The following is a 23,443-nucleotide window of genomic DNA, read 5'->3' on the forward strand; positions in this document are numbered from 1 at the left end:
CAGCGTCCGTCCACTACTTTTTTTTTTCTCTTTTTTTTTCTCTTTTCTTCTTTTTTTGCTTCCATCCCATTTCACACCTACATGGACGAGAGAAATGTTTTCTGGAAGAAGATTGATGCTTTGACGCATGACTTTTTTTTTTCAAGAAATAATAATCTAGTAAAAACCCCCGCCCGTAAAACGCCGTGAAAATTGTTTTTGTTGGTCCCCACCCTTTCTCAATCCATGATGGTATCAAGCCTACATGAGGAAAGCAATCGTCAAAAGTCTAGAAGGCTTTTTGTTCTTTTTTTTACGTTTGTTCATAACATTTCGGCTCTTAGTCGCTCTCGACCTCGACGCCATCCATGGCGTTGGGGTTTACTTCGGTCACCTCGCCCGAGGCAGAGCTCCAGTATCTGCGTACGTATGTCAGTACTCATAATCTTTGACCTGTAGGGGAACCGAACTCGGGGGACGAAAAAAAAACAAAAAACTTACGCAAGCACCTTGACCTTGAACTCGCTCAAGCAAATCCCAAACAGCTTCAACAGCCTCGTCTGCCGACTATCGAGCACGTCGCCCTCCTTGCAGACGGTGTACCCCTCGCCCTCGCCAGAATCGTCGCCGCCGAGACAGACGCGGCCCTTGACCATGCGCGTGGGCATACCCAAGCGTCGCAGCTCGGGCTCGATGCTGTGCTCCATGGGGACATCGTGCTCGGCGGGCACCTCGCCGCCCGTGGCGTAGACGACGCCGGCGGGGATGACGAAGTCGCGGGTGGCGACGGTGCCGGCGCGCGCAAAGTCGACGGGGGAGACGCCGTCAAAGTACTCGAGGATGGAGGCCGGGTCGCGGTTGGTGAAGATGAGGCCGACGGTGCCGGCGAGGAAGGGGGTGAGGCGCTCGATGCCGTCTGCGACGGCGGAGGAGGGGTCTTGGCCTAGGGCCTTGGCCATGAGTTTTGTCTTGCCGAAGAAGAGTCTGTTGGTAGCAAAGTAGGTTAGCTGAAGGTTTGGTCCTTGTCTAGGCATTCTCAGGTGTTCGTCTGGCCGTGGTGCATGCACCACAAGTACGGTATCACAGGCTGAGTAGACTTGGAGAGAAGCTGTAGAAAGACGGACCTGCAGTCGTTGAGCTCGTGGCGGACCTCCTTGAGGTAGTTGTTGCGCATGTTATTAACGCCAAAGACGAAGCAGTGCTGGTACTGCGGCACCGACTCGCGGATGTTGGAAAAGAGCTTGTCCTTTTGCTCGCGCGTCTTCTTGTTCACCTGGGTCAGGTTGACCACTCTGTTGCGCTTTGACTTGGGCATCTTGGCGGTTTGTGCTGGTTTGTCGACTTCGATTAAACAATTGGCGAATGTCCCCTTGTTCGGCTTTCCTTGATAATTGTAGGGCGGCTCGGCGAGGTAATTCGTCGAATCCGGTAGGGTGTTTGGTGGGAATCGGCGCAAGTCAGGTCGTCGAGGTTTCGCGGTGCACCTTACAATGGGAAATATTTCTGGCCGACCGCCTTTGGCACAAAATTTCCCAAAATTTTGGCGCCAGGTGCAGGAGGGACCACCGCCGCCGCAACTTTTTTTTGAACCCCGCAATGCGCTAGGTGGAACGATTATCCGCAGGGTCCCGACAGGGGTCATCGACAGTCACCGAGCTCACCGAGCATAGATCGAGTGGTCAGTGCACCGGTGAAGGCAGATGGGCACTCCGTATTAGAGCCAACTCAGATTGCATTGTTCCATGAAAACGCCGGTTTCCTAACCATCCAGCGTCTCCTTCATTCAGTTCATGTATGTATATGGACAGGTCAATCATGCCATCTACTTGCCTTACCAGCGTGCTCTTGCCCCCTGGGTACAAACGAGTCCCGCCATGCCAACTATCCCTCTACGCCAAGTACGTGTAAGTGTTGCCCTCGCGTTCCAAGTAATCCTTGTCGATCAGGCTATGAGAGTGTTAGCACCGCCTTCGTTTCACCAAGGACACAAGAGGGACTTACTTTTCTATTTCCTTCTTGATCTGCGCCGCATCAACCGCTCCCCGGTTCTTGGTCAAGTTGATCACCTCCGCAACCAACTCGCCGTGGCTCATTTCCTTGCGACTCTTCATGATGCGCACAATGGCTGCCTGTGTTTCGAACCGTCTGTCTTGGGCGATACGCTCGTGTGTCGCCTTGTTCTCTTCCTTGGTCTCCTTGAGCTGAATCTGGTTGATCTTGACTCGGATCTTTGGGTGTATAAATGCCTTGTTAATCGCGAATGTGTCCGTCGGGTTGACGTCCCTTCCCTTGGGACTCTTTGTAAGCACGCGAACCTGGCCGCAGGCGAGAGATTGCAATGTTCGGCAAAGCTCTTCTCCCTGCAGGTTTGTCGAGCGAGCGATCTGTTCGTAGCCGAGGAAGCCCTCGATGCCGACCTCATTGAAGAGGACGAGTATGATGGCTTGGTACGCGCTGACGAGGAGCTCCTTTGTACCCTTGGGGAACTTTGCCTTGACCGTGCAATGCGCCAGTGCGTGCTTCCAGTTAAGCAGTCGGCCCGTGTGCTTGTTCTTGTAGTACTGGTCGAATCGCTCGATCTGCTTGGCAACATCGTCTGGCAAGTGGACCTTGACGTCGGGATACGTTGGCCAGGCCGCCTGTGACAGGATCATTACCGATAGATCGACAGGAGCTCTATCCACGCCGATGCCCTCCGACCACTGCTTGTAGGCTTCCATTTCCTCCTTGGCCACCTCGACGTCCTTGAACATCTGCTCCAGGTTGTGAGTAAAGTTCATACCACACTCCTCGCGGAGCTTCCGCAGCATGTTCCGCTCGGCATCCTGACTAGCGCTTCTACCCATGAGCAGACGGCGAGCCAAGTCTTTCTTGTAGAACGCTTCGAACGCGTCCTTGCCTTCAATGAAACGGAAGAGCTCCAGTGCTTGGTCCAATTGCCGGTCGAGCTCAGCGTCTTCGTCGCCGGCGCTGGCTACGCCACTCTGCTCCGCTGCAGCTCGGTCAATGTTATCTGACAGAAGTGTTTTCGGCAAAGCCTTGATTCCACCGCGGAGCAGCATATCGACATACTTGGCGATCATCTCGCCGACCTTGGATGTTCCAGAGCTCCACGTCGTTGCAATGCTGCGATCGTTCATAAAATCTCCAAAGGCGTTCCTGAGCTCGTTGACAAAGTCTTGGTCGCCGCCGTAGGCATCGCGCACAATGAGGCTCAGTGACCTCTTAAGTTCAAGGAGCCTCTGGACCATGTCATCGCCGCGCTCCTTGTCAGCAACAATAGCGGCACCCGTCTTCTTGATATATGTGCTCCAAGGCTGCTTGAGCTTCTTCTGGATATCGGAGAGTCGCAGCAAATCGTAAAGGGCCTTCATGGAATCTACCTCATGGTCGGAGAGGAGCTTGGAAAGACTCTCACTGTTGAGAAGCTTGTCGGAGTACTTGTTCACAAGGATGCCGTGCGCGGCGTCGAGCAGCTGCTTCTTGGTTGTCGAGTCCAAGTTGTACTCGTTGCAGCGGTAGTCCTCCTTCTTCAGTAGTCTCTCACACGCCGAGATATACTCCTTTAGGCTTGACGCGCTCCTTTCCTCTGCGAAGTCCTCGAAGAATGTCTCTGACAGCTCGATAAAACGGGGTTCAAAGTATTTGGTGTAAATGTTGAATACGTGAAGCATCATGACCGAGTCCTTGAGCAAGGCCGCTTCGAACCGCTCGTCCCCTGTTCGGTCGTACGAAATCAGGTCGTACATGCCCCGTAACGCCCTGCCACCGGGTGTCTGACCATCTGGGTCGTCGCGAGCGGGGAACACCATCCTCCTGAACTGTGAAATGGTCATGTCGTTGATGGAAAGGTAATTCTTATTCCTGAGGAGGTAGGTACGGTCAAGGTAGGTGAACGTGGACCGGATCGTCATCTATGTCGCGCGTTAATGCCAAGCCAGGGTGTAGCAACCACCTCGTGGACTCACAATCTGGCCGTTCCACACTCGCCAGTGCTCGAGGACGCTCCTAAGCATGTCGACATCTGTGTTACCAGCTCGGGACTTGATTGAATGCAACACATTTTGGGTGAGGTGCTCCTCGCACTTTCGCCGCAAGGTCTCGTACAGCTGCAAATCGCTGTCTTGGCCGCGCCTGCATATATCCTCCACGGCCCGAGATAACCTCTCCAACGGCAGCTTCGGCTTGCGCCCGCTGAAGATCTCGTGCAAAGCATCGACCAATTCCTGCTCGGTCCGTTCGTAGTACTTTTCCAGCTTCTCGTTGGTCGCCGAGTGTCGAAAGTTCTTGATAACCAGCTTCTTCGCGCCAGTGTATGGCCGGTAGGAGTTGGACTGTGTTAGGTCAATGACCTCGGGCAGCTTGCCCTTCATCTTGGTAGACATGGTATTGTGAGAGGGAGGGTCGTCGGCGCCAAACTTGAAGCGCTTCGGGCTCGGTCTGTTGGACTGCTGCTGATGCGGGGCGACGGAACCGGAGCGCGAGACGTCGGAATCTTGGCGGGGTCTTCGGCGTAGAGGGTTATTGTTGTCGTTGACCGGCGCTGCGCCGCCTGTCCTTCCCGTCGCCTGTGATGGCAAAACTCCCTCGACTGCGGGGGGTGAATTCGACGGCATGGACCGTGTGGCCCTGCAACAACTTTTGTCCAAGCTGTTACAGACGTACTATGCGCTCTCGTGGAGATGGGATGGTGTAGGCAGGGCGGGCGGCCAGGGTAAAATCGCAGGCGGCAGGCTTCTTTTGAATGAATTGTCGGGTGTTTGCAGAGAAGCTTGTGACAGAGAGGTTGGGGAGTACAAAAGTCGTGATTGCGGCAGAGAGAGTTGTCGCGGAGTTAAACGCGGAGCTATGAACGCCATTAACAAATCACCACCACCGCGGTCGTTAGCATCATCCATTTAGCACGTCCCCTTATCGTCAGTGACAGGGATTAGATAAGACATGGACCCCACCACACTTCTCGTCGTCACATCAAACGGTCCCACCACAGTAAGGTAAACACCCGATCCCGTCGTCCCTGGGAACGCCACAATATCCTTCACTTCTGCTGAGAAGACCACCATGGAATCGCCTCTCCCAAACAGCAAATTAGTAGATGTTGCCATTGTGCGATGTTCGGATACGCAGTTGTGTTAGTTGTTGTACAACCCTTTTCTTGCCCCTCTGAATGCACAGAGGCAGAGAAGTAATCCTCTGCAAAACCTGAAGAATGAATATTTCATTTGATTCATTGATCCTTCATTATCCATCTATGCATATGCTGCCCATCCCGAGTAGAGGACGGCAAGATTACTTATATCGGTCGCTTGGTTAATCAGGTCGTTGACCGTCGCCTTTACGCTTAGCGTCTTCGATAGCTTCATCCGAACTACCTCCAAAGCCCGGTCAGCCTCCGACGGCTCATTGACCTGCTTGCCCCCTTTCTTGCCCTTCCTACCCTCTTCATCACCTTCGTTACCTTCGTCGTCGTCCCTGTCGTATTCCTTGTTGTATTCATCTCCTCCTTGAACTTCTCTCTGTAGTTTTGCCAGGCGGACGGGAGAAATGGACCAGGAGTACAAAGGATCGTAACGAAGGACGTCGAGTATCGTCATGATCGAGTATGTCTCCTCACGCAAGGCATGTAGTGTGAACTCGCAGCAGCGCCGGAAGACGCCCTCAGTGCCAGTGATGCCCATTCCGTCCACAATGTCTCGTGTCAGCCGGAACGGGACGAGCTCCGGCACGGGTAGGATGCGACCCATCTCGAATGCGACACCCAGATCGATATGTACGACCTCACCCGTCTTGCTATCTAGCAGAATGTTGTGGCCGTGCCTGTCGCCGAGACCGAGAACATGGCCAAGCATTGAAATAGCGGCAGTCGTACGCGTGTATGCGAGGCGCTTGGCAAACCAATCATCAGGATTGACAAAATTCTCCATAAAGAAGTATTTCATCACGGGATGGAACTTGTCTATGACTTTCCTATAGGCGGTAATCCGATGCTCGACAGTCTTGCCTTGCGCATTCGAGATGTCTTTCCTGCATTGAGAGCCTTTGAGGTCTTTGGGAAAGTACCTCTCGTGGGCTGGCATAAGAAAATCGTGCAAGGGAATGGTATTAGGGACAAACTCGATCAGCCCAGATGCCGACGTGAGAGGAAGGACCTTGTACGTGCGGATCCCCAGGTTTCTCTGCTGTGCCGAGCGATGCAGTTTCAGAAGATCCGACACAGCCGCGAAGACCTGCTCCATGATGGCGTCTTGACGGAGATCGTCGTTGCCGCCCTTGACAAGTTGTCGGTATTTCTTGCCATCACTCCCGACTGCCGTGATGATCTTTGGCGCGCTGACTCCAGACGCAATCGACATCTGTGGTTCTAGCTTTGAGATGATGGGGACATCCGAATAGCTCATGGTCGCTGACACTTCGAGCTGCATGGTCGGGGGCGGGATCTTGTACTTGGCCAGCGCATTCTGAAGCGATTGGGCCGAGTGAACGTCCTTGAGCGCCATCTTCTGCCCGGCCTTGAACTTGTTCGAGTCTCGGTCGACAGCCAGGCGATGGTAGTAAGAACTCGTCCTATCGATCGCTTGCCAGATTGCCGCGACAGACTTGGCAGACTGCAGCAGCGATGCCACCTTTTCCGTGGCTTTGAGTCTCAGGACTGCCACCTGATCCTCTTTGCGGGTCTTAACCTTTGTGCCTGACCAGATTTGGTACATCCCATGGTATGGATGCTGCAGACAAATCTTGTAGACGAGCTGAATCAGGAGCTTCTGGAAAGGCGAGCTCGGCTGATCCTGCAGTCTAGAAGAGAGCTGATTCATCAGCGTTGCAAACTTTCTCGTGGGCGTCTTGTCGAGGTGTTTCTTGACGGCCTCATTGGTCGCTGGCTCCTCGGAGCGCTCCAACCAGAGAGCCGTGAACCGTAATGCATCGTTATTGTGCTCGTCAGAGGCGGTAAGTGAAAGGAGATAGTTTTCCAGACTGAGCCGCACAAACTCTCCTCTCGTCTGCTCCATGCGGCGGAGCTTTTGCTCGTCCAGTCCTAGCCATAGCCGAGCGCGGTTCAGGTGACCCTGATATCTTTGTTTGAGATGGGGATCGCGGGTATTAGATATGAGATCCTGAAGTTCAGAGACTTCGTCACTCTTGCCCTTCCGCAGGGTCTGCAGCCTGGCAAGATCCTTCAAATTGTCTTGGTCTTGCAACTGTTCGTCACAGAACATGGCGAATTGATGATAGACATGCCCAGCTTGCTGTCCCTGGCTGTTCCCTTTGAGATCTTTGAGAGCGGGTTCGAGGTAGGTTTTTTGGATGTCATGAGGGTTCTCCAACTTGGCTACCGACACCTGGTGGCCAATTTTTGACAGGAGATCTGAGCGGCTGACTGGAATTGTCTGCTTCTTAAGGGACGAGTCGCTATCAATACTTTGTAGCATGCGAATGGAGGGGATCATTTCCCCGTGGTCCCACAGTGAGTTGGCTGTCTCAATCTTGATGGCGGCGTCCACCTTGATACCTAGTTCGTCGCATGTACCAATTAAGTCCACAAGTAACGTGGAGAGATTCAGACACTCTTGTGTTGCTTGATGGAAGCGGTATATACCCGAGGACATCAGCATGCACCTGATCTCGATTTGTCTGGCTTCGGCTGTTGATAAAGCCTGGGCGCGAAGCTTGGGCTTCTGGCTGATCAAGCTTAATGATGTCTCTCTGCAAGAAAGTAGGTGACTGATATCCTCGTACCTAAGGTTTGTCAGTTTGCAATCATCTTCGCGCAGGGAACATTCAGTGAGCAGAAGCAAAGCGGGAGATCTGGGCTGAAAAGGGAATCACAAAGGCAATGTAGCGAGGAAAAGAAAGTCATGGGAGGACCCAAAGTTTACGTACCTTCCGCGCCTCATCCACTGGCCACGTCGTTCGAACTTGACAAGCATACCCTCCAGCTCAGAAAAGTCAGCCACGTTGGCAATGTCGTCAAGCTCAGTCAAGACTGCAAGAGCGCCGAGATGCTGCCGAAGGTTGGCTGCGTTCAGGCCTCGACTGACAAGACTGCGCATGGTCTGGCTGAAGCCGGCGTAGATGGCATTGCGCACAGAAAGCGTGTCAGTGGCTTGTTGGACGTTTTGATACGCCTTGTAGATGGTGACAGCACAATTATCGGCGGTTGATGGGACAGGAAGATTCCACAGCTCCAGTCGGCGTGCTGTCTGGAAAGTGTCCTCCAGAGATGCTTCATCTCCGTCGTGACTCTGTTGCGTCTGTAACAAGGAATGGGAGAGACCCGCCAGACCCAAAGTACCAAGAGCTCTGACAAGACACTGGCTATCCCCCTGTGATGCGGGGTTTCCTTTCCGAATGTGCTTGTCGTATTGGGCTCCTCGGAAGGCCAAGTTCTTGGAGCCATCCTTCTCGTAGTCCAATCGAGCCAGCACACTTGAGAAATCAGCGGATTCTGGGAGGCCATAGTAGGCATCAGGATCGTCAATGTTCTCAAAAATCGAAAGAAGGACTTCAGTAGAATCCTCCTCGCGGATCGCAGATGATCGCCTCGACGGGCGAACCGTTTGGGAGGCGGCTACCTCAGTAAACAGTAAGGCGGTCTTATACATACCGCAACGCGAGGCGGCAGCGGCAGCGGTAGCGAAGTCGACATCGAGCCACGATACCCGATCCGCGATGGATGTCTCCTGGGGGATGGACTGTGTTCTGAGGTATAGTATTGTGTTGATAAGCTGTTTCTGGTTCGTCCGCGCAGCATCGTCCTCGATCTTAAGCCACTCCTTGGCGGCTTCCGACAAGTTGCGCTTGATGTGGGGTTGCTTATCTAGTTGACTGTATAGAGCCAGGTGGACGATGAATGGAAATGCATCTTGGGCAAAACCTTTGACGTTCTTGAGAATTGGCACCAGCGCGCTTAGGACAATGTACTCGGAAACCGACTGCGCAAGGTAAACGGCGAGCTGTTGAACCCAATCGGAACTCTCCACATGATCCCGGAAGAAGACCTGTGAATCAGGAACGATCGGAGACAGTACAAAGTCGGAAGGAGGCGTGCGATATTGAGCCCAGGCGGAGGCCAAGTACAGAGATTCGGTCAAGGTTTGCTGGGCGGCAGAGACTAACGCCCCGTCTTCCTGCGCTGCGGCTTCTGATACGACTGCCCTCAGGGCCGATTCGGCCAAGCCTCCGATGACAGATTCTTTGCTCTGAGTGAGTTGTTGCAGTAGACTCAACAGTCCCTTCTCGGAGTCATTAGCTCCTGGTGCAATCCTGTTGTACTGTGATAGCTCGGACTCTTCCAAAAGTTCGGCTTGGATTTCTCCTGAAGCGGCGAAAGACCTGCCCACAACGCGGCCTGCCCAGGCGAGGTACTCGTCACTGAGAGCTAACGCATTGCAGCTCTTCCACACAACTCCAGTGTGCCGTAGGGCGTCGTCATCCTTGGAAATTACATCTTGACGACCCGTCGTGGGCACAGCGAAATCTCCACACAATAAACCAAGTGCTAGATCACGAGCTGCCTCGTTCAGGAGCTTCGACTCGCGTTCGCCATCCCTGAGAATCTCCATCAGCAGGGTGCTCTCGTGCGTGCCCTTCTCGGCGTTTCCTGAAGATCGAATTTTGGAAGCAGACTGGGTAATTAAGCGGAATGCCTCCCGTTGCTGCTCATCCGCAAAGTTGGTCGAGTCGTAGCCAGTGAGATAGGAACTCAACCATGAGTGGAAAGTCTGGGCTTTGCTCATGGTCGCCTTGAACTGACTTTCTTGGGTTGTACTGGACTGACTGGACTCGAGGAAAACTCTGAGAGATGCCAGAGTAGACAAGGCATAACCGGCGAGAAAGGATGGGGTTTGCTCGAGGTGGTAAGCTCCTTTCTTGATGAGATACTGACTCACACCAAGTGCGTCGTCGGCACATTCCGAGTCCACAATGAACGGCCGGACGGACGAAAGCAGCATTTCCAGAGGATAAGCTTCCAACGCAACGGGGCCAGCAAGAGCAACCACGACTCTGACTTTGCGCAGCACGGAGCTGGCGTGAAACGAGCCCAACGCCGGGTGGACAGTATTGAAAATTCTACGGGCGACCGAGACAACCAAAGCCGGTGTCCATAGCTCTTGTAGCTCGTACTCCGTCAGGCGACACAAATGGAACAGCTCTCTGGTGAGGTACTTGGCCCTGAACATGGGTTGTTGGTTAGGCGGTAAGGCGGTTGTCGACTGAGAGAACTGCTTCATCTCGTCCAATGCCTCACAAGCGTATTCAAAGCTCTTGTCTCTAGAGAGATGCTTCTCGATGGGGTCTTCTTGGTCGAAAAGATCCAGCAACAGGGCGACTATGTCGGCAAAGTTCAGGTAAATTTGATCGAGGAATGGTTCGTTGCCCAAAAGCTTCCGAACCCACGTCTCACCAGTTTCGCCAGTTTCGCCTGTTTCGACACTCCTCCCTTTAGCGATAGGCGTGCTGAGCTCATGTGCAATCGCGTATGCCATGATCTTTGTGAATCCTTGTGTCACCATGTCGACCAGGGAGGTACCCAGCCGCTTGGAAAGAGACTCGACGTCTCCGTAGCGACGTCGCATTATCTGCAACGCTGTCGTCTCGGTCTGTGCTTCTTGTAGAAGGGCGTCAAGAGTCGGGAAGCCAAAAATCTCGTATGGGATGTCCTCGATTTTGTTGATGGCTGGGCCGTTTTCGTCGTTGTCGGGGGGTGCAAGCCATGTGTACAGCAGCTGAGGGCTAAATATCCTGAATAACTCTTGAGAAGAGGACAGACAGAGGGCTTTCGATACCGTTTCCAGACACCGTTTGGCATACTGACTGGATTGCATGATATTCCCCGGCGTCTCGAAGATGTGATACGTGCATCTCCTGAGCAGGGTTGGCCAGCGGCATGCGAGCTGGGACAGCACAAAGAGGCGGAAAGCGATGCCTTCGAGGTCTTGGGAGTTGGTAGGAAGACTGTTTAGAACGTCAAGGAAGATATCGTCATGCATCTTGAGTACGTAGGAGCCGAAGACGTCCGGCAAAGCGGATCCGATGAAGAACTTAACGGGCAGCGTGCCGCTTTGCATGATTGACAGTAAAGTCGTTCGACAAGAGTCTAGGCCGAGATTGCTGCCATACTGTGGGTTGGTCCTTAAAAGCGCAAGCAGCAAGCTTGAAAGAGACATCTGCGACACTGGGGAAAGGAGATTGTTGGGCAAATATTTGCTGACAAAGTGATGGTACAAGTCGCCGAACATTTTGGCCACGGGTTGTTGGTCGTCCTTGTACACCGGCATGAGGCTCTGCAGAATCCTCAAGCTGGTCGAGTGAGCTACTTCGCAACAGGAGTATTCGGGCTCGCCCATAATGTCGCCTGTTCTCTCAACGACGCCGATCGCATCTTCTTCGCTGATTGGCAAGTCAGACTCGAAGAGCTCTGAGGTGAAGGTGCTACACAGCATGAACTCCTTGTCAGGGAGCGACAACAGTTGTTCCATGAACACCTTCCCACTGTCTTTATGCATCGACGCACAATGGTATAGACGTTGGATGGTTTCATGTGAGAATGCTTCCCCATCTAGACTCATGGAGATGCTTGAGCGAGGGACTTCGGATAGCGTAACGCTGACCCTGCTCTCCTGTGAGTCGAAATCATCGTCCACGTCCATAAGATCTTGATCCTGTCCCGAGGAGTGCCGCAAGGATCTCTCTTCCACGCTTGCTGCCAGTGCCGAGATCAACCTCAACAGTGGGGCATTTCCCTCAAGACTGTTGATACCCGTTGTGTTGAGTGACGGAAGCACCGGTCGTATTGTTCTCAACAAAAGCTTGAAACTTGTGTTGTCACTCGAGTTCGAGGCAGCACTTATGCTGGCCTCGGAAAGCTTGGCCAGCAGAGACTCGATATCTCGTGACTGACCCGAGTTCAAGTCGACAAGCTGGGTGGCAAGGAGGATGCCTGTGATGTTTGCAGAGAAGAGACTGTGGAGTCGGTCTGAAGACATGGGAGCGCCTCCCTCTGATCCCTTTCTCGTCCACGAGTCACAGAGGTCTTGCAATTCCTCGACTTTTGGGAACAGGAGCTCCAATACTAGTCTCTTTGAGGCATGAAAAGAGGCATCGCTGACCTGGACTGACTCAGGAGTGCTTGAACGACAGCTCGAGAGGGTACGTGGCTTTGATGATGGTGGTGCATCCAGCAGAAGGAGGTATCGTGTTAGGACTACTGTGTGGTACTGTGCCTTCCAAACCTCGCAAATGGGCCCTCCAGACACTGTCAAAGGTGTTGAGGTCAAGAGTTGTGCGCCACAGCAAGCCCGGATCAGGTTGGCAAGTTCATGAATCGGAGCGTGGATAGAGCAGTCGCGAGCATAGCTCCAGTCGGCTTGAAAATAGTAAGATTGATGAACAGCTCCAGCTTGAAGAAAGGACGTACCTGGATTCCATCTCTGGAAGATCCATCGAATGACGTGATGGTTTGTGGACTGGCTTGCGTTGGGCAGCTTGACGTTTCTGAGAGACCGTAGATGAAACATGAGGGTAATGGAAGAGTCCACCAAGAGTGCTGGGCCGTTGACGTCGGCAGTCGTGACAATGCTGTTGATGTCATCGGAAACATCGTGGTAAAGTACAAGGTTTCTTTCAAGAATAGTGTGCAAAAGTACGCTGGCAGCACGACTGGCATTAGGAAGACTGACTGCTCGAGAAGCTAGTTGCCATAGTTGTCTCCATAAGTCTGGATTATCGGCCGACTTGACCTGGGACATTGCGGAGCTTCGCGTCCTTAGCTTTGGTCATCTTAGTTGCACAAAGTTTGGAGGGGCCCTACCTGGAGCAAGCGAGCATAGCCCATGATACTATCGTGGTGTCCTTATCGCCGGCGAGGCCGGTGAGATCAATAACAAGATCTGACACTTCAACCGCAGAGAAAGTGTTGAGTTCGAGGAGGAAAGGCACGAGCTGCAAGGCGAGTATCCGTGCTGCCGAGTTGGGCGACTGCAGTTTTTCCTGTAAACGCGTCGCCGCAGCATAAGTCTTGCGCCTTTTCCGCGGTTGCTCCTCTGGCGACTGTGATGTATCCTTGTTGCGGCTCTTCCAAATGATTCGCTCCAAGGTGGCGAGGTTCTGACACAGAGCCCATCCTCGTTCCCCCTCTCGGTTGTGTATACGAAGGCCGAAGAGCTCAAGTGTGAAATAGTCCTCGGGCAACCTCTGGGGGACAAATGTGAGATCATCGAGTTGAAGCTGGGAATTTTTAGTTCGTCGCGAGTACTCCAGCCATAGGGAATCAGCGAGTCCTATCATCTCTTTGCCGGCTGTATCGTCGCCCTCGAGGCATACAAGACGCTCAAGGTGGAGGTGGATGATCAACATGGTTTTCAGCATCTCGTCCCGGATTGAATTAAGCATCCCATCCTGGGATACTGTCCGCGCCTGCCACCAATGACTGATCAATGGTACAAGATCTCTGGCCAAGTTGGCAGCCCGAGAGGTGTCGTTTGCTTGAATCTCGACAAAGACTTTGTTGATTGAAGCAAAACTCAGCTGAATCACTTGGCTCAACCCAAGGTGGCGCAGCTGCAGTACCTGGATGATCGTCTCGGATAAATCAATAGATCTTTCGTGAAGCGGCGCGTTCGGCGGGCGGACGAGGAGGTGAATGCAATGAATAAGGTCCTGTACGGTACCGCGATGGATTTGACCCGGCATCCTCTGGCTGGCATTGGTGCTTCTTCCAGTAGAGAAGCCCAAGGATGCCGTGCCTGGTGCTGGGGATCCCCGTGAGCCGGAGTCTCGGTCAGCATTGTCGAGATATACTCGCACAGCATCGACGCAGAAATCGACACAATTCTTCCATCCGGCCGCATCAAGTGTAGCAAGCTGCTCGACGTTTGCCTGATGCGAGAGCAGGGCGAGGATGGTTTTGACATAGTCTTTCAAAAGTGGCTCCACGTACGGTCCGTCTCCGGATCCAGGTGGACAGGGTAGAGCCTGAGTGACGTGGTCGATGAGAGCAAGCATCGTCTTTCTCTTGAGCTTGCTGGCAGAAGCTCCATGGCCGACAGCAAGCCGAAGGGCCTCGGCGCATTTCCCCAATCTGCCTCCCGCCCCTGCAGCCGTCGTCCGCTTGCCGCCGGTATAGGTCTTCTTCTCACTGATGGCGCATTTGAAGAGAATCTCAAGTATGCGGTGGTAGTGCTTGTCGCGGAGGGTAGATCTACCGCATTCGTCAGCAAGATTTGTCAACAAAGGCCAAGAATGGAAAAGTGACAGGAGTCCTTACAAACTAGTAGATTTTCCCTTCTTGTCCAGGAGATATATCAGGTCTGTCAACATGGTCAATATCCCTAGTCAATACCCTTGATCGTTGACCAGGCCACTGTCGTCATGCTCTCCGGATCGAACCGATGCAGGAGAAGAGAGAGAGAGAAGGGGGGAGGATATGGGTAGACGGAATGAGGTCGAAACTCACCATCCAACCCAGAAGACCGCTCTCTGAGGTTACCCCCTTCGATCAAATCTGCTACTGTCAGTTGTGACATTCAAAAGCACCTACCAGACAGAATATGTTACTGACCTAGCGCATCATTGACAGTGACGTCTCCCGTCTTGATCTTTGGAGGCGCCATTGTTGCTATATGCCATCGTCCTGTGGCCTCGTTAGTGAACAGTTATTCCCAAACGAATGTAAGCAGAGTCGATAGGCTCGGACAGAAGGTCAAAAGAGGGTAGAAGCGAGGATGGAGAGCGAGAACGGAGAGCGACGATAATGTAAAGAGCGAGGATATACAGCGATGATGGTAAGTGAGGGAAGAGGGTGAGGGTAAAGAGCGACGATACCTTAGAGCAAGGATACCTTAGAAAGCGGAGATATAGAGTGAGGATACTTTTGAGAGCGAGGATAGAGGGCGAGGCTGTAATGTATGTGCCTTCCTGCCTGCTGATAAAAGACTTTGAGTGCACCTTTTGGTGTTGAACGTCATGAGGGTGCTGATGAGGCAGGCGCAAGCGTGGTGATTGTAGTATTTAGTAGTCGCGACGGAGCTTCAAGGGCAGCACTGGCACCCCACAAGTCACAATGAAACCACGAGGTGAGCGTTTGCTGGCATGCCGTTGATTTGTCAAAAAGGTTCAGTATGTCGCGCAAAGCTCACGTATGACACTTGATGAGCTTCCGGAAAATCATTCAGTGAGACGCGGCACTTCATAGCCTGCAACAAAGCTTCCTCATAGATGAATTCCTACAGTACCTGGAGAGCTCCTTGCGCCGCCTCAGCTACTTTCCTTCCTTAAGCTTACGACTTTCCCTGGTCCCTGCCCGATTGCAAGTAAATTACGGCAAAAAGTTTCACCACCTGCCCAAGGCGGGTAGATCCGGTACGTTTCTTGTTGACTTCGGCGCGGATCATCCACAGAAGCCGCGAATTTTTCTCGACACAGCAACCGCCAACGCACCCAATTGGACACTGGAAGTCCAGGCACCCACCACCATGGACACTGACAGCATCGACCGTCCACGCGCCTGCGGCAAGCCACACTTCCAAGGTTCAAGGTCGAGCACCTCTCGTCGCTGCTGAGCTCCACACTAAAATTCCCGGCATCTCGAAAAGAGTCGCCCGCGCAGACCACCCACGACCGAACAAACGAGCAGATCCGGTCGCCTTTCGCCAACGCGACAGCTTCGCGGCCTTCCCTCATCCCATGACATTAATAGCCTTTTGAGGCCATGCAATAGCGCGCCCAGTACCTCAAAATGGCCGAACCGAATACCCTCGAAGCTTTGCAGGCTTTCCACCGCGACTTGGCTGCCATCCGCGATGGTCGCCCCGAAGGCGTTGATTCCTTGGACAACCCCGTTATCCAAGCCATTTTCGAAAGGGAGCTCGAGAAAACATGGCGACGGCCTGCAAGAGATGAGAAGAGCCGTCAGGCTGTCAAGTCAGGTTGGTTTGAAGCTCTGCAGCTTCCCCGTCCAAACGTGTACACTGACACAGCTCCATGCGCCAGGCAAGGTTGTGATTGACGAGGAGGAATACGCCGTCAACGACGAGTTTCAGCAATTGGTCCTTAGTCTCGCCGACGAAGCCGAAATAAACGAAATCGATGCCATGCGATGCCTCTTGGATTCCGAGGATGACCCCATCGCCATCGCTCGCCCGTTGCTCGAATGCGCTTTAATCAGGGTTCACCAACAACGAAGATACACTCTCGACAGCATTCGACTCATGTTCGAGATTGATGCGCTAGATGACGACGAGATTGATCCCGAGATTCTCAATGGTGTGCAGATGTATCTGTCCGCGACCGTCTTTCAAAGCTTGCCAGGCGAAACGGCTTCTTCGCAAAAGAGGCTGATTCCAAAGTGCATGTCGGCGATCCAGGATGTTAGGACGTGGCTCCAGAAAATTGCCGACAAACTGACGGCTGCAGCCGTACTGATCAATGGCAGAGGTGGCCAGGTACCCGAGGAGATGGAGACGATTGAGTTCTCCCGCGTCAGCCTATACCAGCAGCACGAGCTTCTTTCAATGATCCTGTGCCGCGCAATCGAAAAGAGGGATGCTGAAGTTGGCGACTTCAAGGCGTTCCTACAGCTCCTGAGTAAAGTGGACAAGTACGACATTCTTCTTGGTAAGTACAACGAGTTCTGTGAACGAAGTACATCCGCTGACATGGGCGGAAGCACATTTGTTCCCCGCACTGGGTGCGTACATAACACTATATGGCTCGACCGAAGGAGTCTCGAGCCTGACCATGGCGAGACAACTCAACCCGATCATCTGCCCACAAGCCGATGAGACGGCCCCTTGGCGCTTGGTGTATCTTCAAGCAGCTGTCAAGGCTTGGTGGCTATCAGAGTACAGCGGGTGGTACCTAGACGACTCGCTCCTCGGTGGCCTGGAAGGTGTTGATTTGGACAAAGAGGACAGACAGAGATCAAAGCAATTCTTGGAGGCTTTGAAGGATGGTGCTTTCGACTTCATCCTCTCCATTGCCGCAGATGTCAAGACGCCAGAGTGGGTCGACCCCTCGAGAATAACGATGCGCAACTGGCTTCAACGAAAGGCGCCTCCACTCATCTCAGACTCCATCACCTTTTCAGAGGAGTTTCAGTCGTCCTTGATGCTTCAGTTGGAGGTCTTTGTCGATGCCTTCATTTCTAACCTTCCCGACGTTCTGCGGAAGCTTCGCGTGGAGGAGGACGAGCAGCGTCAGCTTAGCCAGACACACGAACAAGACCTCGACCTGGAGCGCTTCTTGGTCATCATTGCCTACGCGTACGAGGGCCGTCCCGATGCCGCGATGAATTTCTGGTCAGACCCCGATAGCAATTTGGCTGGATTCATGCACTGGGCATCACGGAGAGCCTCGACGCCGCTAGTCAGTTCGTTCTGCGAAATGCTGCAGGCCATTTCAAGCAATGAGGATTGCGCAACGGCCGCGCACGAATTCCTTTTGGATGAAGGCCACCATGCGTCTGGCAAGATGAGGCGGTCGCAGTCCCTCACGTGGCACCAGATATTCAGAGAGCTTGTCTTCTTCTCAAACAAGATTAGAGAAAAGGCCCAGACCCCCCAAGCGCCATCAACATACCGGCCTGGCAGACCGACCAGCGACCAGGCCGAGGCTGAGCCAGAATCAACCATGATGTTGCAGTCATACTTGCGGCTCATCACCAAGCTCGCGTCTGAAAGCGAAGCCCCAAGGCAATTCCTTCTCAAGGAGCCTAGCTTCAACCTCGTCGAGATGCTCTTCCAGCTTGCAAGCAGTCCGATCCCCGCGGATTTGCGGGCAGGCACATTCATGGCCTTGCGCGCTCTCATTTCACGGAAAACCCAAGAGGAGGCCAACATCATGTGGCAATGTCTGGAGGCCTGGATGAACGGCGCCTACATTGTGACGCCAAGCCAGCACCGATCGCCTCAGAGCTCTCCTATTGTATCCATGGACACTGTCAGCGACGACATCTGCCACGGCTTTGACGAACCCCACGCCTTCATTCAGCTGCTGATCGCGCTTATTTCGCCTCCGGAAGATAGCAGCCCCCTACATGATGGCTTGCCGTTCCCTGAGAACCTCGGCTCGGCGAATCGCATGCCGGGCATCGAGGTCTACGTCGATACTGTCATGGGCAAGGTTTTTGCAAACAAGGCCAACGAAGTCAACGATGTAAATCAATTGCGGATGCTTCGCTTAAGCTGCCTCGAGTTTGCAGCAACCTGCTTGGCGACGTTCAACGAAAACCTCATCATCATCGCTAATGAGACAAACATTCCCATTGACTCGGCAATGGCCGCAACGGATCTGGCGACCTACGTTAAGCTGCATCCCTTTGCTAGAGTCATGGAGTGGATGTTCAACGACAAGGTCATCGCTGCACTGGCCCAGACAATTCATCAAGACGCAGTGGACGTCGGCAACGCAGCGCCCACATCACCAATCATTCTGGGCATCCTCAGGTCGGTAGAAGTCATTTCCAAAGTGTTGGATCTTCAAGCCACTTTCCTTGATCTCGTGCGCCCAATCATCAAGATGCAGTCAAATCACCGACGGGCTCCTGTGGCCAACGCCGCATACGCCTCCTTCGAGGACGGTTTGGTCGGTCACTTGAGTTTGGTTGTCGACCTCGGGAACTACTGTGGCCTCGGCCACCCCGAGCTGACCCTGTCTTGCCTGCGATTATTACAGAAGATGACAGCATCTTTCAAGATCACCTCGGCGTGGTCGTCCACACCGGGCCGCAAGAGCCACCGCAACAAGGCCATCGTCGCGTTGGAGGCGAATGGAGAGCACGAGGCCATCGCCCGGGCTCTCGCCGCGGAGCTGATGACGCCGCTCGACCTCGCCGGACAAGCCGAATCACCCAACTACCTCACCAAGACTTACATACTCGAGTTCTTGTCAAGCTGCTTGGCCGCAAGCCCCAACAAGCCTACCATTGCTCACCTTCTCCTCGGGTTCACCTGCGGCGTTGACACGCTCTCGGTAGCGCCAGATGGCACTTTTGCCGCAAGAGATTCGCTCTTTCACAGCATGTTGAGGCTTCTTCTCGAGAGCCCACACGGTGATGCCACTTGCATGCGTCACTGGCTCATTTCATTGAAGAGCAGGTGCATGCGCATTTTGCGCGTATTGTGGACGTCGCCGCTATCAGCTCCGTTTATCATTGACGAGTTACGGGATAACGATATCTTGTTTCATTTCTTGTTGCGCGAGGTAGTCATCCAACCCCAACTCCTGTGGGAAGAGCACGAAATCAACATGCCTCAGTTCCCACTTACAGAAGGAGCGCCGACGTTCATCGACTTCCTTGCCTTGCGCAGCATGAGCTTGGAGTACATTTCGATGGAGCTATGCAGCATTGCGCAGAGTCGGATGCCATCCCTCAAGCGACGCATCTTCGAGGCTCTCAACGGCCAGATTGTGGGCGAGAACAACGAACCCATGCCTATTCCCACGATTTTTGATTTGTACGACTTCTCGCTACCTGACGGCATTTGGGATGAGACACTCCCTTCACTACAGTTTTACAAGGGTCTGGATCTCAGCTCATGCCTCGAAGAAGACGACCATGGAAACCCCATATACATCGTCGAACGGGCAAAGGAAATCTTGCAGCTGAAGCGCAGTGAACGAAGACACGACGGCGTCGTGCTCACGGCACAAGATTTTGCGATTCTGGAACGGGAAGAGGCGACAATCATTGACTATCTTATCTTCTCCAACCGGCAAAAGCGCATTGCGTCGCAAGGTCTGGGTGTCCTCAAGACCTGGACAAGCCTGCTCCTCGTCATGGTTGCATCGAACGAGTTCAAGGGTACCACCGAAGCGTCTTTCTATCTACAAGCGCTGCAAGCCATCCTGCCTGGTTTGGAGGCTTCTGCGTTTGAGCGGCCAGAGGAGGCCATGGAGCTTGCCAAGTTGGCCAGGGTGCTTCTTTTCAGACTTGACTTGACCGCGAAGCCTTCGCTTGACCGTGAGAGCCAGGCGATTGGCAGCCTGGTCAGCGACAAGCTTTACCAGCTGTTCCAATTCTGCCTGCAAGCCATTGGCAAGTGGACCGGTTCCTCAGATCTCAGAGCAGTGTACTACAGCATATGCTACCGGTACTTGACGGGCATGGTAGACCAGGGACTCCTCGTTGCCGGCCGCCAGAAGACGAATAAGACCATCCAGATGTACGGGGAGAGGCTTATCAACGTCATTTGCGACGATGCATATGGCAGCGACGCGGCATGCCAGACCGCTGCCTTTATCCTGCTCAACGCGTTGGTCAACCTCGGACGACAGGAAGATGACCAGCACATTGTCGAGACACTCAACCGGCTCAACTTTATTGGAATCCTCGTCGACTCCCTGCGAACCATTCTGCAAGACTGGAACGAGATCGTCCAAACGGGCAACACGGCGCAAGAGACGTACATTGCCGCAAAGTTTGCGTTGCTCTTGCAGCTCGCTCAGACAAAGTCTGGTGCCAAGTACATCTTGCACGCAAACCTATTCCGATCCATCGAGGCGTCGGGCCTGTTCGCCGCGGACCCGGAGCTCCAGATCGATCCGACGAACCCCAAGGCACTGGAGAAGCACTATGAGCTCCTCGCAAAGGTCACGCAGGTCGTCGGCGCCGCCATTGTCAGCCGCGGCTCGAGCAACGTCTTACAGGGCCGGAGGTTCCTGACTGAGCATCGCATGTTGGTGACACACACCCTCAAGCGCAGCGCTGGTATCGGCACCGTTGAGGGACAGGGTGCGTTGGAGGAGAATATCGAGGAGCTGGCTGAGGGCTTCATGGTCTTGATTGCCGCGACCGGCTTTCTGGAGGTAAACTCACATCTCGCCAAGATCTCATGACTTAATTTGCTGACTTGTTTACAGTTTGAAAATGAAGTGATGCCGGAGCCAAAGAAGCAGGGTCCTGTCTTGTTCACCTAAGAACAACCGGGGTTGAGCCGCTCAAGGAGCCGTGTACGATGCGTAATTGGTGGAAGCATTTGAGAAGAGCGAGAAAAGAAAACAAAGACTTGAAGATCAGCGTGGATATCATCTGTGCATAGAACTAGGCGTTCGGGAGAGGGTCCAAAGGGTCGGAAAGGAAATGGGACACTTTTGGCCGGAGGTCATACCTAGTCTCGTCGGGAAACATATTCCCCGAGGAAAGCATATTTGAATAAAAGAGTCGTGATGAGTGTAGATCTTTTGCACATGAACTTTTTGCCGCCCCTGGCCTGTCCTGACTCTCCATGTTTTTGGCTCGCGTGAGTTCATGCTCAAGACTCAAGAGTAGTCAGGAAAATGGCTGAAATGGGCTGTCATTTCGCTTCTGCTGTCCTTGTCCCTCCACAGGTGTAAGGGCTCCTCCGCTCGCCCTCCATGGGCGCAATGCTGGTTGAACGGGTATCACAAGAAATCAATGACCAGGCCCTCCCGAGTTCCCCCAAACGCACTGTAAATGCTAAAACCACGCAACCATATGCCCCCTGCTCCCCGTGTGTTCGCCAAAGATGGATGTACTGCCCGCGACTCGAAGAAGGCAGTCCTGGCGTGTGTTCAAATAAGTAATTGTGTAGAAAAAAAAAAAAGAGTCTTTAGGCTCGCTGTTTCCCCTTGCGGCTTGCTGTCATCAACTTGAGCTCCAGAGGCCAGAAGCCCTTTGTCTTGCTTGTGTACTCGTTTCGGTCCTTGGTTTCGACTTTTTGTCGGCAGATCGGGCACTTATTCTTCGTGGCGTCGACGTTGAGAGCAGAGTGCAGGCACTCGGAACAGAATAGGTGACCTGCTAAGCGTTAGTGCAATTTCCCAGTGGTATAACGCAGGTTCGCACATACCGCAATGTGTTACTGTCAACGCAGTGACATCGTCCATGCAGATGACACACTGGAAGGCCGAGAGCTTGACCCTGTTGTCTTCCTTGGGCACCTTCACCTCCTCTGGCACCTCATTAGGGCCTGCCAGATCAATGATGTCCTCATCCTTCTGCTTGCCCTTCTTCGATTCCTGTTTTTCCTCGGCAAAGGGATCGTCGTCTATGACTAGAGTATTGGCTGCTGTTTGAGTGCGCGTGCCTTGGGGCTGTGATGTCCGCCGTCTTTTCGGAGCGGCAGAACCTCGAGACGGTGCAGATGAGGGCGCTGCTCTCTTTCGCGATGTGGGTGCTGCGATATCCTCCGGCTCGGGGTCGTGGTCGGAACTGAGTATTGTAGAGGCTCTCCGGCGCGTCTGTACAGGCATTGTGACTGGTGGTTGTTCGTCGTCTGAGCTTACGAAAAGCGATTCTTCCACCTCGTTCTCGTCGAAAGAAGCAAGATTCCCCGTCGGTGCTTGTCCTACAAGTAGCGCGGCGGGAGTGTTGTTGCTACTGTTCCTGGTGAAGAGGCGGTTTGGTCGCAGCGCCGTATCTGGAGGACAGCGACGGGGAGGGTTTTGCAGGTTCGAGGACTGATTCGGTTGGTGGGTGCCTGGGAAGGTTTGGGCTTGTTGAGGGTACGAGGATGGCGAGGAGAAGTTCCCATCAACCAGTGCCGAAAGGAACTCGTCACTGTTCAGGTCGTGGCCAGGCGTCTGCGGGGCGCCGTTAGGGAAAGGCGCTGTCGCGTCGAACTGTGAGAAATCCAGGTTGGCGGCAAAGTCTGAAAAAGAGGGTAAGGCTTGTGGGTGCTGGGTGTTGTCTGGTGTCAATATGCCCCAAGGGTTGTTGACTGCGTGGTTGTGAGACCGCTGTTGTTGCTGCTGTTGCTGAGTACCGGTGGTGGCGTTTAGAGGCCCTGAAGTCGTAGCCTGTGCGGGCTCTGAATCGTCGTCGAGCTCGATAGGTGCCTGACTGCTGCCGCCTCGTGCAGCCACCCGGTCCAGGTCTGAGAGGTGATTCACGGATTGACCAGAGGCAGTTCGAGTCGGCTGAGGCAGAGGAGGCGTGGGTAGAAACGGGATGAGGCCCGGCATGGGAGGAATGAGGAAGCGCCGGTCGTCTGCAGCGCCAACGGAACAGTGTCCAAGGTCAGAGACGAGAGGTTTGGGGATCCCAAAAAAAAGACAATGATTGATAGACAATGTGCATAGGGAACAAGAAGGCAGCTAATTACCTGACAGGTATCCGCTGAAATGAGAATGGAGGTCGACAAAGGGGTTCTTCGCCATGTCGAAGTGACGAAGGGAAAGTGGTGGAGGGGAGCGAAGAAGGCGGGATGACGGTTGGACGTCCTTGCTAGTGTCGACAGGTCGTTTCGGGGTTTAGGCGTCGGTTCGGCGATTGATTTGTTGCTGACCAGTAGCAGTGGACTGTGGATGGGCAATTACTCCGCGACCTAGACGTTCTGAATGACAGCTGGAGCGGCAACTGCGGCTTTGTGTGAATCAGGTCAGCAGGGCAGTTCTTCCGCAGGTGCACTGGTGGCGACTGGATGGGACACTTGGATTCTTCCAGGTTCTCAGCGCACTTACTCATGGGACCTGCACTACTTAGTATTTGTGATCCGCCGGGGTCAAA

The 23,443-nt window shown here is 53.6% G+C and overlaps 5 protein-coding genes across 5 annotated transcripts; 1 reads left to right on the plus strand and 4 right to left on the minus strand.

The window, feature by feature from the left end:
• Window positions 1-29: 29 nt before the first annotated feature.
• On the minus strand, window positions 30-2,003 carry BDZ83DRAFT_599148 (ribosomal protein L10-domain-containing protein). Its single transcript, XM_060506979.1, has 3 exons — window positions 1,104-2,003; window positions 481-963; window positions 30-398 (listed from the first exon to the last, which is right to left on the minus strand). The coding sequence occupies exons 1-3, from the start codon at window positions 1,619-1,621 to the stop codon at window positions 320-322; spliced, it is 1,080 nt and encodes a 359-aa protein (XP_060371460.1). The 5' UTR covers window positions 1,622-2,003; the 3' UTR covers window positions 30-319.
• BDZ83DRAFT_715239 (Cullin family protein) lies at window positions 1,869-4,595 on the minus strand (the record flags this gene model as incomplete). Its single annotated transcript, XM_060511726.1, has 3 exons — window positions 1,869-1,926; window positions 1,981-3,893; window positions 3,948-4,595. The coding sequence occupies 3 exons, from the start codon at window positions 4,593-4,595 to the stop codon at window positions 1,869-1,871; spliced, it is 2,619 nt and encodes an 872-aa protein (XP_060371461.1).
• A 613-nt stretch (window positions 4,596-5,208) lies between these two features.
• BDZ83DRAFT_599153 (phosphatidylinositol 3) lies at window positions 5,209-14,537 on the minus strand. The gene is made up of 5 exons (XM_060506980.1): window positions 14,243-14,537; window positions 12,788-14,176; window positions 12,395-12,732; window positions 7,858-12,343; window positions 5,209-7,713 (listed from the first exon to the last, which is right to left on the minus strand). Exons 1-5 carry the CDS (start codon window positions 14,293-14,295, stop codon window positions 5,229-5,231), a joined length of 8,751 nt encoding a protein of 2,916 aa, XP_060371462.1. The 5' UTR covers window positions 14,296-14,537; the 3' UTR covers window positions 5,209-5,228.
• A 1,035-nt stretch (window positions 14,538-15,572) lies between these two features.
• BDZ83DRAFT_249554 (nucleoporin Nup186/Nup192/Nup205) lies at window positions 15,573-20,946 on the plus strand. The gene is made up of 3 exons (XM_060501919.1): window positions 15,573-16,590; window positions 16,643-20,781; window positions 20,836-20,946. Exons 1-3 carry the CDS (start codon window positions 15,777-15,779, stop codon window positions 20,890-20,892), a joined length of 5,010 nt encoding a protein of 1,669 aa, XP_060371463.1. The 5' UTR covers window positions 15,573-15,776; the 3' UTR covers window positions 20,893-20,946.
• A 599-nt stretch (window positions 20,947-21,545) lies between these two features.
• Window positions 21,546-22,899, minus strand: BDZ83DRAFT_565071 (uncharacterized protein; the record flags this gene model as incomplete). The annotated part of the gene is made up of 2 exons (XM_060503706.1): window positions 21,546-21,736; window positions 21,786-22,899. 2 exons carry the CDS (start codon window positions 22,897-22,899, stop codon window positions 21,546-21,548), a joined length of 1,305 nt encoding a protein of 434 aa, XP_060371464.1.
• Window positions 22,900-23,443: the final 544 nt, after the last annotated feature.

Source organism: Colletotrichum acutatum (assembly GCF_030867785.1).
Source record: "Colletotrichum acutatum strain CBS 112980 chromosome Unknown BDZ83scaffold_3, whole genome shotgun sequence".
NCBI lineage: Eukaryota > Fungi > Ascomycota > Sordariomycetes > Glomerellales > Glomerellaceae > Colletotrichum > Colletotrichum acutatum.

Bases quoted from the DNA above. Each gene is read 5' to 3' on its own strand.
- BDZ83DRAFT_599148 (XM_060506979.1), bottom strand. From the start codon at position 1,621: ATGACCCCTGTCGGGACCCTGCGGATAATCGTTCCACCTAGCGCATTG. The intron at 964-1,103 runs GTCCGTCTTTCT...TGCTACCAACAG, and splicing joins CACGAGCTCAACGACTGCAG to ACTCTTCTTCGGCAAGACAA. The intron at 399-480 runs GTAAGTTTTTTG...ATACGTACGCAG, and splicing joins TTCAAGGTCAAGGTGCTTGC to ATACTGGAGCTCTGCCTCGG.
- BDZ83DRAFT_249554 (XM_060501919.1), top strand. From the start codon at position 15,777: ATGGTCGCCCCGAAGGCGTTGATTCCTTGGACAACCCCGTTATCCAAG. The intron at 16,591-16,642 runs GTAAGTACAACG...CATGGGCGGAAG, and splicing joins CAAGTACGACATTCTTCTTG to CACATTTGTTCCCCGCACTG. The intron at 20,782-20,835 runs GTAAACTCACAT...ACTTGTTTACAG, and splicing joins CCGCGACCGGCTTTCTGGAG to TTTGAAAATGAAGTGATGCC.
- BDZ83DRAFT_599153 (XM_060506980.1), bottom strand. From the start codon at position 14,295: ATGTTGACAGACCTGATATATCTCCTGGACAAGAAGGGAAAATCTACT. The intron at 12,733-12,787 runs GTAGGGCCCCTC...AAGGACGCGAAG, and splicing joins GCTATGCTCGCTTGCTCCAG to CTCCGCAATGTCCCAGGTCA. The intron at 7,714-7,857 runs GTACGTAAACTT...GACAAACCTTAG, and splicing joins CAGTGGATGAGGCGCGGAAG to GTACGAGGATATCAGTCACC.